Source organism: Mastigoproctus giganteus, chromosome 10 (assembly GCF_048544385.1).
Source record: "Mastigoproctus giganteus isolate SK-2022 chromosome 10, ASM4854438v1, whole genome shotgun sequence".
Classification (NCBI taxonomy): Eukaryota; Metazoa; Arthropoda; class Arachnida; order Uropygi; family Thelyphonidae; genus Mastigoproctus; species Mastigoproctus giganteus.
The window spans coordinates 229,866,330-229,885,870 of NC_143584.1; the positions used below are offsets into that span (position 1 = coordinate 229,866,330).

Genomic DNA, 19,541 nt, shown 5'->3' on the forward strand with positions numbered 1-19,541 from the left:
GTAAAGACAGTATGCTTCTCCAACATGGTCTAGATAAGTTGGGCAAATGGGCTGAGATTTTTTTTTTTTTTTTTTTGATTTGGTTGTTGTTGGCGCATCGGCTTCTGTGGCCATATTGCACCTCCCAAGGTTTTTGCAGTACTTTGATCCAAGCCCGAGGCGGGAATCGAACCCGCATTTGGGTTGCCGGGCAGGTACTTTACCCACTCGGCTAGCCCAATGGGCTGAGAAGTGGCAAGTGAAGTTTAACATTGACAAATGTATAGTACTGCATATGGGTAGCAATAACCGAAGAGAAACATACCAACTGTGTGGTACTATACTCAAGGAAGTGGAAAGTGAAAAAGTTCTGGAGGTAATTGTGAAGTCAAATATGAAGTTAGCTGAGCAGTCCAGATGGGCTGCCAGGGCAGGTCATGGAGTCTTGTCAATGATATATATGAATTTTGCTAGCAGGAACAGGGAGGTGATTATCCCGTTATACAAGGCAATGGTCAGGCTACATTTTAGGAAGGATGTAGAGTTGCTATAATGAGTACAAAGAAGGGCAACAAGATTGGTGAGGGGAACAAAGAGGTGCTCTTACCAAGAAAGGCTTAAGTTCTGCAAATTGCAGTGCCTGGAGAGTAGGCACCTATGAGGTGATCTGATTGAGGTGTATAAGGCCTTGAATGGGTTGAGCAAGCTGAATGCTAATGGGATTATTCCTCTTGCTCAGATTAAGAACCTGAGGGGGCACACTTTCAAACTGAGGAAAGACAGTTATAGAATAGACGGGCAAAAATTTGCCTTTAGCCAGTAGAGAGCTGTTTGGTGGAACAGACTTTCATATTTTGTTGGGGAAGTTGATAGCCTAATACATTTATAAGGCTGAGCTGGACAGGCATTTGGAAAGAATGGAGGGGTGAAATGGGAGAGTGCTTATTATTATTATTATTTTTTTTTTGGCTGATTCTGCATAAGCTTGCTTTCTTGCATCGTATGCCTCTGCTAATGCTAATAATGAATCCATAAAATTCCATTCTAGTCCTATATATATATTATGCTGTAATTATAATGAATATAAAAGTCCTCACATGAATAATTTATTTATTAAGAATTTCTGAATTCTTATTTTATAAAATCCCTCTACTATGATATCTGTTTGTGTGAGAAGTTGGCTTTGGCTACATGAAATATCATTATATAAATAATAATTTACTTTTGAAATAGAGTACATTTTTAAATTTATTATAATGAATGCTGATGTATAAAAATAAATAATATATTTTTATATATCAATTATTAGTGGCTTAGAGGGTAACAGGCATTCTCTGTGTAAACAGGTCTAAAACAATGATGGATCCAATAATACTTTCTATTTCAGAAGATTTAGGAGAAGTCCGGTTGGCTTGCCTCCCTAAAATCCACTCTCGCACACCTTTTCGATGGTAAGCTCTGTTACATCACTTGGGTGGCAACAAATGTCTAGAGTGGTTCTCTTTAAGATGCCTGGTCAGCATGAAGAGGAAAATACCAAACCCTCCAGCACATGACAGCACGACAAAACAAATGCCCTGCTCAATCAGCTTCAATTTCTCGAAAATCTGCTACCAATTCCTTAAATGCTGATCTTCATGTAATTCTCTAGTGGGGCAAAGACAACTTAGTTGATTTCAACCCTTCTAAAACTCAGTCTTGTCTTATATCTCGCAAAAAGGATTCTTCTGCTTCCTATGCTTATCTTTAGTGACACTCCGATTTCTAGGCAAAATAACATATCTTTTTTGGGGATTATTCTGACTTCTAATCTCTCTTGGCACAATCATATTACAAATATTGCTTCCTCTGCATCTAAAAAACTTGGTTTTCTCTTTCGCTCTCGGCGTTACTTTTCTTCCAAACAGCTGCTCACTCTGTATAAATCGCAAATCCGCCCTGCCATGGAATATTGTTCCCACATCTGGGGTGGTGCCCCCAAAACCTCTCTCAGGCTTCTTTATTCCATTAAGAAGAGGGCAGTTAGATTAATTAATGATTCATCTCTAACAGAGTCTCTCTCTCTCTCCACTCGCTCTCTCATAGACGTACTGTTTCTGCTGCATGCCTCTTCTACAGATACTTCCATGGGCACTGTTCTTCTGAATTGGCTTCTATAATTCCCGCGCTCTCTTTCAAAACAGTCCGAACACGTACCGCCACCAGCCAACATCCATTTACTGTCCAACTTCAAACTCACAGAACCAACTTTTCATCTTCCTCGTTTATTCATTCAACTGCCGTTTTCTGAAACAACTTTCCTTCATACGTATTTCCTGAAAATTACAGTCTACAGAAGTTCAAGTCCAATGTCAACAAATATCTTCTGTCATCTTCTCAACCTCCAACCCAAGCACGGTACTAAGTACTATAGGTTTAAATACCTCTCGTGTTTGGCGTTTACATGAGAAAAAAAAAAAAAAAATGACCCTCAGTCCCCAGCAGCTTTCACTCCCCCTCTTATGGCAGCGAGAGGATCAGAGTGGAAGCAGAGGGTGCTAAGAATCTCTGGGTATGACCAAGATGTCATGCACAGAAACTGAACTTGGCGTGTTACAACGTAAGATCGCTCATCAGTGAAGATAGGATATTAGAGATGGAAAAGAAATAAAAAAAATGTGAATTGGAATATCAACGATTTGGCTGAAACAAGAAGAAGAAATGAATCACTTATAAGTTTATCAAGTGGAAATCTGTTGAACACTAACGGAAACAGTGAAAGGAGTGAAGGTGGAGTTGGGTTACTGGTCCATAAAGATATAAAAAACGTTTTGGAATTCAAAAGTACATCACCAAGGGTGTCGAGACTGCTATACATGATTTCTCAGAAGTACAAGCTAAAGTTAAATTATGACTTATGCACCAACATCGAGTCATGATGATGAAAAGGTTGAAGAAATGTACATCGAAATTACTTCCAGATGAGCAGAAAACCCATTACACTATCATTATGGGGGACTTCAATGCTAAGGTTGGAAAGAGATAAAACAGTGCAGAAAGGAGAACTACAGGAAATTTTGAAATTGGTGAAAAAAATGAAAGAGGTGAAAGGCTTGTGGAATTTGCAGAATCTCAACGAATGTAGTAGTAGTAGTAGTGGCACGTGATACAAGAAAGCAAGTGTATGAGCTTCTCCAGCATCAGCCAAAAAAAAAAAAAAATCGCACCATTCCCTCCAAATGCCTGTCCAGTTCCTCCTTAAATTTATTTAACTATCAACTCCCATAACGACAGATGGAAGTTTCTTCCAGCAATTAACCACCCGCCGGCTAAAGGCAAATTTCCGCATATCTATTCTACATCTGTCCTTTGTTAATTTGAATTTATGCTCCCTTATGTACATAATCTGAACAAGTGGAAGGATCCCATCAGAATTCAGCATGCTTCCCATTCAAGACCTTATACACCTCAATCAGATTACTGCGCAGGTGCCAAGTCTCCAGCCACTGCAATTTGCAGAACTTAAGCCTCTCTTGGTAAGAGGATCCCTTCATTCCCATCACCAATCTTGTTGCCCTTCTCTGTACACGCTCAAGTAAATCTACATCCTTTCTAAAATGAGGCCTCCAGACCTGTACGCAGTACTCAAGGCATGGCCTGACCATTGCCTTATACAGAGGGACAATCACCTCCTTTTCCCTGGTAGCGAAATTCCTATATATCATTGACAAAACCCCATGACCTGCAACGGCAGCCTGTCTGCATTGCTCAGAAAACTTCATATCTGACTGCACAATTACTCCCAGGTCTTTTTCATTTTCTACCACCTTAAGTGTAGTACCACACAGTTGGTACATTTCTCTGGGGTTACTTCTACCCCAGAGAAATGTACCAACTTCTACTTCTACCCATATGCAGTACTTTGCATTTGTCAAGGTTAAACTTCAGTTGCCACTTCTTAGCCCATCTGCCCAAATTATCTAGATCCTGTTGCAGTAGCACACTGCCATTACTTCATTAATAACCCTGCCAACCTTTGTATCATCTGCAAACTTCAACATTAAGCCTGATATACCTTCATCAATATCATTGATAAATAAACAAAACAACAGTGGACCCAACACCGAACCCTGTGGGACTCCACTAATAACATTAGTCCATGAAGAGCACCACCCATTGATTAGGGCACCTCCGCAGCCAGGTGGGAAGGAGCAGTAGTGTGTATCACATGCTTCTTGATTAGACACGGGGTCGAGCCTGTCACCACCAAATACGGAAGATGCAGAAAGGTCAGGGAATGACCACCGCTTATCCTGGAGCAATATGGCCTTAGTTGCTAATGCTCCTAAAAACCAAAACAACAACCCATTGATTACCACCCTCTGTCTTCTCCAATTTAACCATCCTTTTATCCATTGTAGCAACTTACCCTTAATACCATTCTGCTGCAATGTGTACAATAGTCTTCCATGGGCAACAGTGTCAAAAGCTTTCCTGAAATCCAAATATATGATATCAAAATTATTTTTTGCATCCAGTTCCTTTGTAACTATATCATAATATCCTATCAAATTTGTCAGACAAGACTTTCCCTTAACAAACCCATGCTGTGCCTGAATTATTGCTGCAGTCTTGTCTAGATGATCCTGCAATGCATCTTTAACCAGTGACTCCATTATTTTACCCGGAACAGAAGTTAAACTAACTGGTCTGTAATTACTCGTGTCACCCTTCAATCCCCCTTTGTGAACCTCCCCTGAGTCCAAGGATGCTGTCATAATTATGGCTAAGGGTTTGCTTAGTTGCTTTGCCGCCTCCTTTAATATAACTGGATAGCTTCCATCCACCCCAGGTGCTTTTCTTATGTTTAACTTCAACAATTTCTCCTCCACTTTGCTCTCAGTTATTACAAAATCATTAAGTATCCTGCTACAATTTGATAACCTTCTGCCATTTGCAAACCTTAATAATTCCTCATGTGTGAATGTAGATGCAAAATACGCATTCAGTTTGTTTGCTATCTGAGCAGGATCATCAAAGTCGAACCATCGATGTGGAGTGGACTAATCAGATTCATCCCCTTCCTTTTAAGAGTTTATATAAGTAAAGAAATCCTTGCTGTTTTTCTTAGCATCTTTTGCCAAGGATTTCTCGCAATCTGTCTTCGCCTGCCTAACCTCCTATGTGACCTGTTTACAGACTAGCTTATATTTGCCATAGGTATCTGAGTCGCTTGATAATTTATATGCATCCCATGCATTTTTCTTCTCTGTTACGAGTCTCATTAGTTCAGTAATGAACTAATTATGTCAGTAATGAACACTTTTTTCAAGAAAAAGGTGAACAGAAAGTGGACATGAGGAGCCCAAATGAATTAACAACTAATGAAATTGACTTCATCCTCATTAACACAAGATATATTGTGAATGACGTTACTATCCTGAACAAGGTAAATGTTGGAAGTTTTGACAGAATGGAAAGATGCACACTTGACATAGATGTAAGAAAAGTAAGAAAAAAAAACTGACTCGAGTAAATAATATGAAGGTCTTTGAGATAACAGAAAATGAGAAAAAACAGTATGTACTGGAACTTAAGAACAAGAATACGGAATCTGAAGAACATGTTTGAAATTCTGCAGACTGTTCAGGACCAAGATATCAATGAGGATACTATAGCTTTCTGAAAGTGATAAAATCCAAGAAATTTATACATAAAAATAAATCCAAAGGAAAAAAAATTAGTCAAGAAACACTTGTCATGATGAACTGAAGATGACAAATGAAGCACAAGATAAACTGACAAGGACAAAATTCAGTATACTGAGTTATGCAAAGCCATTAGAAAAAGAATCAAAGAATAAGAAGGTTTAACAAAAGAAAAGTAGAACAAGCATTAAGGGAAAAAAAAGGACTTAAATCAGCAGCTATGAGCAGTAATACAGTAAGACAAATGATACTAAAACTGAAGAATAGAAATGGTGTACTTATAAATAGCAGAGAAGGCATAATTCAAATAGTAGAAGACTACTATAGAGATAATTAAACAAGGAGTGAGGTAATGATGCCAGCAGTGGAGAAGATGGATCACAAATTAGTAACACATACGACATACCCGATATCCTTCCTGATGAGGTAGAATATGCGTTGAAGAAAATGAAGAATCAGAAAGCCCCAGGGGGGGAGGAGAAGTTACTGTACAGTTGTTAAAATTGGAACATGACACAGACGATGGAAATACTCTTTACAAAATGCATTAGAAAAGGCGTGACACCCAAGGAGTGGAATAAGGGAATCATAGTTTTGCTGCATAAGAAAGAAGATAAATCAGAAATTGGAAATTATAGACCAATTAGCTTGTTATCCTACATCTAAAAGTTGTTCACAAGGATCATTACTAACAGATTAGAAAGAATACTTGATGAGCATCAACCGAAAGAACAAGCTGGCTTTAGGACAGGATTCTCAACTATGCATTGCCTTCATGCAATATCACATAGCTAATGGAGAAAGCAAATGAATATAAAACACCATTACACCTGGTATTTGTGGATTATGAAAAGGCATTTGATTCCATACAGCATAAGGCAATGTTTCGGGCACTAGAAAAACAATGCATAGATACCCCGTATATTATGATTTTGAAGAAAAATTATGAGAACGCTACCTCCTTTATAAGACTAGACAAAGATAGTAGCAAATTTAAAATTGAGAAAGGAGTTCGACAAGGAGACAATAACTCCAAAGTTGTTTACTGCTGCCCTTGAGGAGCTTTCAGAAGATTAGGCTGGTCACAGAAAGGAGTCAATATGAATGGTGAGTACCTAAATCATTTATGATTTGCAGATGACATTGTGATCATAAGCCAGAATCCCAAAGAACTAGAGAAAAATCTTAATCAGTTATGCAGAGTTAGTAAGAATTTCAGAATAAAGATGAATATGGATAAAACAAAAGTAATGATGAACAAGTATGCCCCAGAAAGGGATATAATCATTGAAGGAGCAGTAATTGAAAAGGTGGAGTCATATACTTATCTGGGAGAAGTCATTAGCTGTAATAATGATAAATGGCTGAAAGTCAAGAGAAGAATAATTTTTTTTGGATGGAGAGCATTCAGGAAATATAGTCACATACTGGGGAGCAATATCCCAATTTGTCTGAAGCATAAAATAATGAACCAATGTATACTTCCCACCATGATTTATCGAAGTGAAACTTGGGCACTCACCAAAAGAATGGAAGAGAAGCTGAAAACTACACAGTGAAGAATGGAACAAATTATATTAGAAATCAGATCGTTAGATAAGAAGAGAAACACATGGATTAGATAGCAAACTCAAGTAAAGGACATTCTTATCAAAACTAAAGAACTAAATGGTCTTGGGCAGGACACACAGCTCGAAACCATTATGATAGATGGACTAAGAAAATAACAGAATGTACCTAAGAGGAGCTAGAAGAAAACTTGGAAGACAACGGCGGAGATGGAAAGATGAAATTCACGAGTTTGTGGGTAGTAAATGGATGGTCATTGAACAAATTAGAAGGAAGTGGAGAGGCCTTCATCCTGCAGTGGATTGAAAATGGCTGATGATGATATCAATTATTTACACAGTTGTCGTTTTTTGGAGCATTAGCAACTAAGGCCATATTGCTCCGGGATATGCGGTGGTCATTCCCTGACCTTTCCGCATCTTCCGTATTTGGTGGTGACGGGCTCGAACCCCGGTCTAATCAAGAAGCATGTGATACGCACTACTGCTCCTTCCCACCTGGCTACGGAGGTGCCCGATATCAATTATGTCTTTATTTCAAGATATATATAATTCAAAGCTCTTTACACACACACACACACACAAACACACACACATATATATATATATATATATAAAAATTACTTACTGGTTATCTGATAAACGATATCCATTTTCCACACTGAATATATTCCGTACTGTTAGTACTGAAGACCTAATATTAATAAAAATACTAATAAATATATTTTACTGAAATGAACTCGTGCTGTTTCAATTGTGTTTATTCATAATTGAAAGAGCACTTAAATACTTGCATTTTTACTTTCTAACAATATTTTACATTATAGCATTGTTACAAGGTTTTGTTGTTTACGTAATTGCTGTAGCCAACAATATCGGTGTGCAGGAAGTTTCATCACTGATGCTGAAGTTATAATAATTGAACTTCATCTTAGGATACCAAAGTTCAGATAAGTCCGATTTTGGTCCCATTAGCCTGTTATGGTTAACAGGACCAAAAACCACCCAGTTGATCCCATTAGCTGTAATCCGTTAGCTTTATATTATTTAGCTTCATCCTAGGATGCTGAAGTCCGGTGCGCATTTGAAAAAAAAAAAAAAAAAAATTTCAATTGGGCATATCTTTTTATTGCAGCTCAGAACAGAAATGCAGACTTCGTAACAGCATACACACTGCACGATGAATTTTTTTGGCAGCACTGTAAAGGAATTTCTCCCTTTGAAACTCTGACGCATTCCCGGAAAGCGTTTTCATGGTACACCGAGGAATTATTATTGTTAGCTATATGGTGCAAGGAAGCCTGACACTTATGCTGCACCAGACAAAAAAAAAATTTTCAGAGTTACCCTAAGAGAGAGAGAAGGGAATCACCAAGAAAGATAAGAATGATGATATCTAGCTCAGGACCCTGGGTGTGCGAAGCAGCCCATATTCACCAGATGTGAGCTCCTGGGGTTAAATATATTGAAATATTTTTTCTAACAATACTTTTTGAACAGCACGTTAGCTGTAGTTAGCCAGTAATCCGTTATCTGCAATATTTTCTAGAAATTTGTATTGTTAGAAAATATTGCAGTTTTGTGAAAAATACACATTTCAAGAAACAATCCGTTATTCATAGTGGATGATTTTTTTTTCTTTTTTTGCACACCAGTTTTCGAAGTTTATTAGCATTAGCATTAGTAGAGGCATTTGATGCAAGAAAGCAAGCTTATGCAGCATCAGCCAAAAAAAAAAATAAATAAATAAAAAATAACCACTTCCACTTCACCCCTATGTTCGTTCGAAATACCTGTGCAGCTGAGCCTTAAACTTATTTAGGCTATCAACTTCCACGACAAGGGATGGAAGTCTATTCCACCAACCAACCACCCGCTGGCTAAAGGCAAATTTCCTCACGTCTATTCTCAATTTGAATTTATGCCATCTCAGGTGATTATTCTGAGCAAGAGGAAGAATACCATCAGCATTGAGCATGCTCAAACCATTCAAGGCTTTATACACCTCTATCAGATCACCTCGCCGGTGCCAAGTCTCCAGACACTGTAATTTGCAAAACTTAAGCCTTTCTTCGTAAGAGCACCCCTTTGTTCCATTCACCAATCTTGTTACCCTTCTCTGTACTCGTTCCAGCATCTCTACATCCTTCTTGAAATGAGGCCTCCAGACCTGTATACAGTACTCTAGGTGTGGTCTGACCATTGCCTTATACAAGGGAATAATCACCTCCTTATCCCTGCTAGCAAACTTCCTATATATCATCGACAATACACCATGAGCTACTCTTGTCACCTCCTTATCCCTGCTAGCAAACTTCCTATATATCATCGACAATACACCATGAGCTACTCTTGCAGCCCGTCTGCACTGCTCAGAAAACTTCATATCTGCCTGCACAACCACTCCCAGGTCCCTTTCATTCTCTACCACTGTCAGTGTAGTACCACAGAGTTGATACGTTGTTCTGGGGTTGCCTGTTTCCCATATGTAGTACTTTACATTTGTCAATGTTAAACTTCATTTGCCACCTCTCAGCCCATCTGCTCAACCTTTCCAGATCCTGTTGCAATAGCATAGTGTCAGTAGTGTCCTTGACAACCCTGCCAACCTTCGTATCGTCTACAAACTTGGACATTAAGCTTGATATACCACCATCAATATCATTTATAAATACAGAAAACAATAATGGACCCAATACTGAACCCTGAGGGACTCCACTAATAACATTAGTCCACGATGAGCAGTGTCCATTGATTACCACTCTCTGTCTTCTCCCCCTCAACCACCCCTTTATCCATAGCAGCAATTTGCCTTCAATGCCACACTGCTCCAATTTGTGCAGCAGTCTTCCATGTGTAACAGTATCAAAAGTCTTTCTAAGATCCAAGTATATAATATCAAAGTTATTCCCTGCATCCAGTTCTTTTGTGACTACATCATAGTATCCAATCAAATTGGTCAGGCAAGACTTCCCCTTAACAAAACCATGCTGTGTCTGAGCTATAACTGAAGTCTTGTCTAGATGATACTGCAGTGCTTCTTTAACCAGTGCCTCCATTAATTTTCCAGGAACAGAAGTTAAACTAACAGGCCTATAATTACTTGTGTCGCCCTTTGATCCTCCTTTGTGAATTGGGGTCACATTTGCACTTCTCCAGTCCATGGGTACTTCCCATGAGTCCAAGGAAGCTCTCATAATTATGGCTAAGGGTTTGCTTACTTCCTTTGCTGCCTCCTTTAATATAACTGGATGGATCCCATCCACCCCAGGTGCCTTTCTTGTATTTATCTTCAACAATTTTTCCTCCACTTTACTCTCAGTTATTACAACATTCTCTAGCTTACTGCCAGAGTTGAATACACCTCTGGCATTCCCCTCGCTGAATAACTCGTCATGTGTGAATGTCGATGCAAAATATTCATTCAGTTTGTTAGCTACCTGAGCAGGATCATCAACAGTTGACCCATCGATATCAAGTGGACCAATCTGATTCATCCCCTTCCTTCTAGAGTTTACATAAGTAAAGAACTCTTTGCTGTTTTTCTTTGCATCCCTTGCCAAAGATTTCTCGTAATCTGCTTTCGCCTGCCTAACCTCCTTTGTAACATGGTTACAGATCAACTTGTATCTATCATAGGCTTCTGTGTCATGTGTTAATTTGTATGGCCGACCGGGCTAGCCGGGTGGGTAAAGTGCCTACCTAGCAACCCAAAGGTCGCGGGTTCGATTCCCGCCTCGGGATTGGATCAATGTACTGCAAAAACCTTGGGAGGTGCATTATAGCCACAGAAGCCTATGCGCCAACAACTACAAAAAAAAAAAAAAAAAAATTTGTATGTATCCGATGCATTTTTCTTCTCTGCCATATGTCTCATTAGTTCATCTGACATCCACTTAGGCCTAAACCTTGAACAATATTTCTTAGTTGGTATGTAAAGCCCAGTAGCTTCCAAGATAAGTTCTTTGAATGCTTCCCATTTTGAATTTGCTGTTGGTAACATCATCAGTTGGTCCCACTGTATAGAATTTAAATACTGTCTCAGTCCATCGTAGTCGCCTTTACGAAAGCAATAACCCTTCCCTTTACCCCTAATGGTAGTTACCTCTTTGAGTAAATCACTGCCACTTAGTGGTTAATTTACCTGCAGATTCTTAATGCATGAAGAATCACTACTGATAATCAAATCAAGAGTATTACTCCCTCTAGTTGCCTCCCGAACATGCTGATGTAGAAAACCATCATCCAATAATTCCACAAAAGCCTTGCTAGTGTATGAGTGACCAGCCCCCAAATTCCAGTCAATATCTGGGTAATTAAAATCCCCCATTATAAGATTCCCCACAAAGTTTCGCAAACACAGTGCTCGCTCAGTCACTAAAATAAGAAAACGAATGGAATATCATGTTTCATGAGCCCTAGGCTAGTTAGAGCGGGGGTTAAAAAAATAACTGAAATAGGCCTAAACAAATGCACACTTGAGGTCCTATTTTTGTCATTTGCGTGAAATTCAATAGAAACGTCTGAAGTTTTAAGTGGGAAAATTCAAGAAAACAGTTCTGGTTACAGCTATACAGAGTTTCCGCTCTGTAATTAGTGTAAAAATTATAGAATTTATGAATTGAAATTTGATCTGGGTAGATATTTACCCAGAGGACCATTTCCGGGTTTTAAATAAAAAAAAATATATATATATCTATCTATCTATCTAGTTTTTTACTTTGTATATATATATTATCTTCATTTGTACATAAAATGTAAATAGATTTTGTTAAAAAATGTATCTACTGTTCATGTTTAAATAAATAAATAAATAAATATCTATATATATCTATCTATCTATCATTATATGACTCGCACACGGCGTTGGAGCTCCTGCCTTTTTCCCCTTTTTGACGATTGTGTGCGGGAACCCCAGTCAAGACTTATATTGTTCGATTCCTCTTTGGAAGAGCTTTCGAGTAGTTATAATTTTGTTTGTGTAGATTTAGCAGAGTTTGCGTTAGGTTAGATTTTAATTTTTCAACTTTAGCCACAGAAGGCTGGATATTCCAGTAACAGCTTATTCCACCCTCCCCCACCCACTCCATTAATTGCCTCCAACTATGGCCAGCAAAGGTCAAACAACCACAGCAACAGAACCTACAGCTACTGCCAGCAGTGACCCTGACACTGGAAGCCACACCCTGCGACAACAGGTGAATACCTCAAGGTCCAAAAGGTCAGTAACTGTTAATACTTATGCTAATGCCGTATCTAATTGATTATGCTTGTTGCCAGCAAAAAACTCCTCTCTGGTGACCAACAATAGTACATATGCCATCAAACAATGCTCCAACAAATGAAGCAACCGCTATCACAAAAAGTTATTTTTTATTTAAGTTTCTGCCTTAAGCTATGATTAGCATATTTTTGGAATTCTATGAACTATGAGGGAATAGTACGGAAATAAAAAAACACATGTATGGAAATATGTAATTTAATAGGTAGATTATGTATTTTAATAGTTACATGTATCACAAAAATAGTAAAAAATCCATTATTTAAACAATATAACAATTGGTTAATTTTAAACTAAACTAATTATAACATTAGGTAGAATCAGTCACATTGGGATAATTAATTAGTAAGAAACTATAATATTTACAACACAGTATGTACATTATTAATAAGAAATATTATGCACTATACCTCAGATAATCAACAATATCACCCCGTTCATCGAATGCACTAACAAGCCTTTTAATTTGTGCATCACAATCGCGATACTTCTTTTTTTTGTTGCCCAGATCACTTCCACTTAAATATTGTTCAATGCGCATTTCGTTAATACTTTGTTCTTTTTTAATGCAATCAATAAATTTTGAAATGTTGGGATGATAAGCAGCGACTTGTTCCTCAAATCTTCTATGCCACCCTTCAACAGAATTATTCTTTCTTGGTAATCCTTCAAGGACAAGCTAGTGTACGTTCCACATTTCATGGGAATACTTTGGTGGTTGACGAAGATGTTGTCTGGTTGGACGTCCAATCCATGTATCCTCAAAATAATCAACAACTTCTTGCGATTCTGGAGGAAAAACACCATTTTCACACAAATGTTCAAAAACGACCGTCACAATAGGAGTGGGAACAAATGCAATTGCTGCCAAAATTCACATATTTAAAGAAAAATTAACATCAGTTTCATAACGTTGTTTCAATCCATTATTCTGAATAGAACGAAAAATACATTGTGAAAAGTGGATAAAACAACCCCATTGCAAAGCGTCAGGAAAAACTCTTCTGTAAACATTCATCCTCACCGTCTCAAAATCTATAGTTATTGATTGCGGGAACATAGCCGGTTCCAATACTTTCAGCTGCTGTAGCAGAGATACATACGTTTCCTCAGACTTGTTAGGCAATAATGCATAAACTAATGTAAGCGATATTTTGTCCTTGAATCCATGTATCGTATACAGCTGATAAACGCCGCCGCCATAGCCAAGTGGGCAGGAGCAACAGTGCGTAGCACATGCTTCTTGACCAGACTGGGGTTCAAGTCTGTGACCACCAAATACGGAGGATGCGGAAAGGTCAGGGAATGACCACCGCATATCCCCGAAGCAATATGGTCTTAGTTGCTAATGCTCCTAAAAACCAAATAAAACATTAATAGCTGATAAAAAAGTAAGGGAACAGTTTTGAAAGTCCTATCGGCATAACAGTGTTCACTTCGCGCTAACAACTGCAAATTTCTTTTCGTACTGAAAATTAACATTCGATTGTCCTCAGGTCCAGAATCAAATTGTAGAAACAATTCTCCATTGCATTATGTTTTATATTCTTCTGTAAAAACTATATCTCTACGATGCGTTGGAAGAACTGGGCCATCAAAATTTCGATTTCTTATATTTCGGATCGTTCATTTCATTGTATCTACACTTGGAAGCTTCAGGGCTGCTTGGCTACAGGTTCTCGAAACATTTGAATTAATACTATGAGGCATATTATTTGTTGTTTCTGCATAAGTTCGAATGGTATCAAGAAGCTGTGCTGCCTCAACTCCTGCTGCGTCTCCACAATGATTGTGCTCCTTCCATGTTTTAACGATGGTGTTATCTACCGTAGTAACTTGAGCAGCACATTTGGTTTTTTGGTAATTTTGACACTTCCAATGAATTTTTGTTTCATTTTGCCTGTCTTTATAAAACAAATATCCACTAAAGCACAATTTCGGTTTTCCTTTTTCTGATTTCAAAAATTCCACTGACATGATGCATTCACAAACTCAAAAAGGAAGAAAAATAAACTCAAAATAAGAAAATGTTGTGATTGCAAGAGATTATAAACATATAAGTACCTCCCTAATCGACACGCCCTACCTCCACTTCCTAAAACATGCTACTTAAGTTAAAGGGATTAAGTAGGTACCTACCTAATTCGAATTTTGAAAAATAACAGGCAATTAAATTAAAGCACCTGCAATGGTATGGATTTCAAGGAAATGTATACCTAGCATATAACTTCCATTTTTAGCTGCACTTAATTCTTAAATAACACCTATAGTAAAACCTTATTTTCAATTTAAAATGACCAATAAATTTATATAAATTATATGTATTGCCAGGCGATAAAATATGCTAACAATCATTTGTAGGCTATAAATTGTTTATGCGATAAACTGCTAGTGATTAATTGCTGGCGGTGAATTGTGGGCAATAAACTTTCCTAGACTCATTTCAGCCACCCCTTGTGGGTGCAAACTATCCTGCAAAATGGAATAGACATCGGTCTTCATCACCCGGAAGCAGCGCCAATTGCCTTAACACCAACAAAAGTTACGATATCAAAGTCCCACCTGAAATTCCTCATCAATTTTTGAGAGGAATTTTATCCAAATATCGATCTGTTACCGGGAAAATATGCACACTTTCTGCAGCAACCATGAAACCGGAATTTTCGCATATAAAAAGCTTCCACAGGCAAGCACTTATGCACTTCGCCAACAACGATGCAGCAAACATCACAAAACTCATCAACGGTGATTTAAGCGGAATCACTTACACCTTTTATACCTCCATTTCCTCTCGATGTTTCTTCTGCCACGAAGAGGGCCACATCAGGAAAAACTGCCAGCATATCTCTACCTCCTCTGAAAGTAATACCGAAATTCAGGTAGCACCAACCAGGGTCAGGCCAGAACAAAGGGTTGCTCTTATGAAGAAAGGCTTACATTTTGAAAATTAGTGTCTGGAGACCAGGCACCTGCGAGGTGATCTGATTGAGGTGTATAAAGCCTTGAGTGGTTTGAGAATGCTCAATGCTGATGGGATTCTTCCTCTTGCTCAGAATAATCGCCTGAGAGGGCATAAATTCAAATTGAGGAAAGACAGCTGTAGGATAGATGTGCGGAAGTTTGCTAAGGGCAAACTTCCGCACATCTATCCTTCAAACTGATTGCTGGAACAAATTTCCATCTGTCATTGTAGAAGTTGATAGCTTAAATAGATTCAAGGCAGAACTAGACAAACATTTGAAGCGAGTGGATGGGTGAATTGAGAAGGGTTTTTTTTTTTTTTTTTTGGCTGATGCTATATAAGCTTGCTTTCTTGCATCATGTTCTTTACTAATGCTAATATCTGGACACTTGCCTTTAGACAAAAAAAAAGAGCTTTTATTATGTCATTAAATATTTTATGCTGAAATCTTCTGCTTTTATGATGGCCTTCAATCTTAACGGCATATTCTCACCCAGCTTTTTATAAATGTCAGGGGATATGTTCCTCCACTCGTCCTTTAATGCAGCCACCAGTTCGGCCTTGTTCTTTTGGTGATCTCAATATGCACATACCTGACGATCCAATACATCCCAAAGATGTTCGATGGGGTTCAGATCAAGACTCTGGACTGCGAATCCAACTTTTCTACACCCATTCCTCAAACCACTCTGTTATGACTCGAGCAGTATGTCATGCCACATTGTCTTGCTGATACAGGTATGGGCCTTCCCCAAAGTACTGCCATAATGTTTGAAGTGCATAATTGTCCAGGTTGTCCTGGTATTGCACAGTATTCATGGTTTTTGTCGATAACGACTAATGGGCTCAAGGCAAACCATGAAAGGCAGCCCCATACCATGACACTGCCTCCAATAAACTCAATTGTTGCGAGGATACAAGCAGGAAGGAACTATTCTCCTGGCATTCACCACACCCAGGAATGGCCATCAGACTGGTAGAGTGTGAACGTCGACTTGTCTGTCCATAGGACTGTTTTCCACTGCTATACAGTCCTAGATTCACACTCCTTACACCACGTTAATCGGCATCTAGCATTTGTTGAGATGATTAATGGCTTGTGAACAGCTGCACAACCACTGTAACCCATATCATGGAGTGTCCTTCGCATTGTATTAGTGTTGACATTAGTCCTAATACTCTCACAGAGGGTTTGTGTGAATTGAGACAATGGCAAATTACAATTTACACAAAGAGTTCTTCACAGGATTCTTTTGTCCTGTACTGTTTCTTCTCTGTCATATGTCTAATTAGTTCATCTGACATCCATTTAGGCCTAAATCTTGAACAATATTTCTTTGTTGGTATGAAAAGCCTAGTAGGTTCCAAGATTAATTCTTTGAATGCTTCCCATTTTGAATTTGATGATGTTACCAACAGGAAATTCAAAATGGAAAGCATTCAAAGAATCTTGGAAGCTACTAGGCTTTTCGTACCAACAAAGAAATATTGTTTAAGATTAAGGCCTAAATGGATGTCAGATGAACTAAGTTACAAAGGAGGTTAGGCAGGCGAAGGCAGATTACGAGAAATCTTTGGCAAAGGATACAAAGAAAAACAGTAAAGAGTTCTTTACTTATGTAAACTCTAGAAGGAAGGGGATGAATCAGATTGGTCCAATTGATATCGATGGTTCAACTGTTCATGATCTTGCTCAGGTAGCTAACAAACTAAATCCAAGGGGCTCACATCTGGTGAGTATGGGCTTGGCACACCCAGGGTCCTGAGCTCGATATCATCATTCTTCTCTTTCTTGGTGATTCCCTTCTACTTCTCTCTCTCTCTCTCTCTCTCTCAGAGTAACTCGGGAACTTTTTTTGGCTGGTGCGGCATAAGCCTCAGGCTTCCTTGCACCATTTAGCTAATAATAATAATAATAATAATAATAAATGAATATTTTGCATTGACATTCACACAACACGAGTTATTCAGGGAGGAGAATGCCAGAGGTGTATTCAACTCTGGCAGTAAGCTAGAGAATCTTGTAATCTCTGAGAGTAAAGTGGAGGAGAAATTGTTGAAAATAAATACAAGAAAGGTACCTGGGGTGGATGGAATCTATCCAGTTATATTAAAGGAGGCAGCAAAGGAAGTAAGCAAACCCTTAGCCATAATTATGAGAGTTTCCCTGGACTCAGGGGAGGTTCCCATGGACTGGAGATGTGCAAATGTGACCCCAATTCACAAAGGGGGATTCAAAGGGCAACACAGGTATTTACAGAGCTAATAGTTTAACTTCTGTTCCAGGGAAACTAATGGAGGCACTGGTTAAAGAAGCATTGCAGGATCATCTAGACAAGAATTCAGTTACAGCTCGGACACAGCATGGGTTTGTTAAGGGGAGGTCTTGTCTGACTAATTTGATTGGATACTACGATATAGTCACAAAAGAACTGGATGCAAAGAATAACTATGATATCATATATTTGGATCTTAGAAAAGCCTTTGATACTGTTGCACATGGAAGACTGCTGCACATATTAGAGCAGTGTGGCATTGGAGGACAACTGCTGCTATGGATAAAGGGATGGGTGAGTGGGAGAAGACAGACAGTGGTAATCAATGGACACTTCTCTTCATGGACTAATGTTATTGGTGGAATCCCTCAGGATTCAGTGTTGGGTCCATTGTGTATTTATAAATGATATTGATGATGGTATAACAGGCTTAATGTCCAAGTTTTCAGATGATACGAAGGTTGGCAAGGGTTATTAATGACACTAATAACAGTACACTGCTGCAACAGAATATAGAAAAGTTGAGCAGATGGGCTGAGAGGTGGCAAATGAAGTTTAACATTGACAAATGTAAAGTACTACATATGGGAAGCAGTAATCCCAGAGTAACCTATCAATTCTGTGATACCACACTGACAGTGGTAGAGAATGAAAAGGACCTGGGGTAATTGTGCAGGCAGATATGAAGTTTTCTGAGCAGTGCAGACGGTCTGCAAGTGTAGCTCATGGTGTCTTGTCAATGATATACAGGAATTTTTCTAGCAGGGATAAGGAGGTGATTATCCATTTGTATAAGGCAATGGTCAGGCCACACCTTGAGTACTGTATACAGGTCTGGAGGCCTCATTTTAAGAAGGATGTAGAGCTGTTGGAACGAGTACAGAGAAGGGCAACAAGATTAATGAATGGAACAAAGGTTTGCTCTTATGAAGAAAGGCTTAAGTTTTGCAAATTACGGTGTCTGGAGACTAGGCAACTGCGAGGTGATCTGATTAGCATTAGTAGAGGCATATGACGCAAGAAAGTAAGCTTATGCAGCATCAGCCAAAAAAAAAAAAAACTTCCACTTCACCCCTCCGTTCATTCGAATTACCTGTCCAGCTGAGCCTTAAATTTATTTAGACTATCAACTTCCACAACAAGGGATGGAAGTCTGTTCCACCAACCAACCACCCGCTGGCTAAAGGCAAATTTCTGCACATCCATCCTACATCTGTCTTTCTTCAATTTGAATTTATGCCCTCTCAGGTGATTATTCTGAGAAAGAGGCAGAATCCCATCAGCATTGAGCATGCTCAAACCATTCAAAGCTTTGTACACCTCTATCAGATCACCTCGCTGGTGCCTAGTCTCCAGACACTGTAATTTGCAAAACTTAAGCCTTTCTTTGTAAGAGCACTTCTTTGTTCCATTCACTAATCTTGTTGCTCTACTCTGTACTTGTTCCGGCAGCTCTACATCCTGTTTGAAATTAGGTGATTGAGGTGTATAAAGCCTTGAATGGTTTGAGCATGCTCAATGCGGATGGGATTCTTCCTCTTTGCTCAGAATAATCACCTGAGAGGGCATAAATTCAAATCGAGGAAATACGGTTGTAGGATAGATGTGTGGAAGTTTGCCTTTAGCCAGCGGGTGATTGATTGCTGGAACAAGCTTCCATCTGTCGTTGTAGAGGTTTATAGCTTAAAGAGATTCAAGGCAGAACTTGACAAACACTTGGAGCGAGTGGATGGGTGAAATAAGGGTTTTTTTTTTTTTTTTTTTGCTGATGCTATATAAGCTTGCTTG

At 38.7% G+C, this 19,541-nt stretch overlaps 1 protein-coding gene across 2 annotated transcripts in view; it reads right to left on the minus strand.

Moving 5' to 3' along the window:
- TTLL1B (Tubulin tyrosine ligase-like 1B) overlaps positions 1-19,541 on the minus strand; it is a 262,941-nt gene that overhangs the window by 209,939 nt on the left and 33,461 nt on the right. For both annotated transcript variants that reach the window (XM_090384144.1, XM_090384143.1), the window contains exon 3: positions 7,863-7,928. In XM_090384144.1, the coding sequence (XP_090240270.1) occupies positions 7,863-7,928 (66 nt within the window). The remainder of the gene's footprint in view (positions 1-7,862; positions 7,929-19,541) is intronic.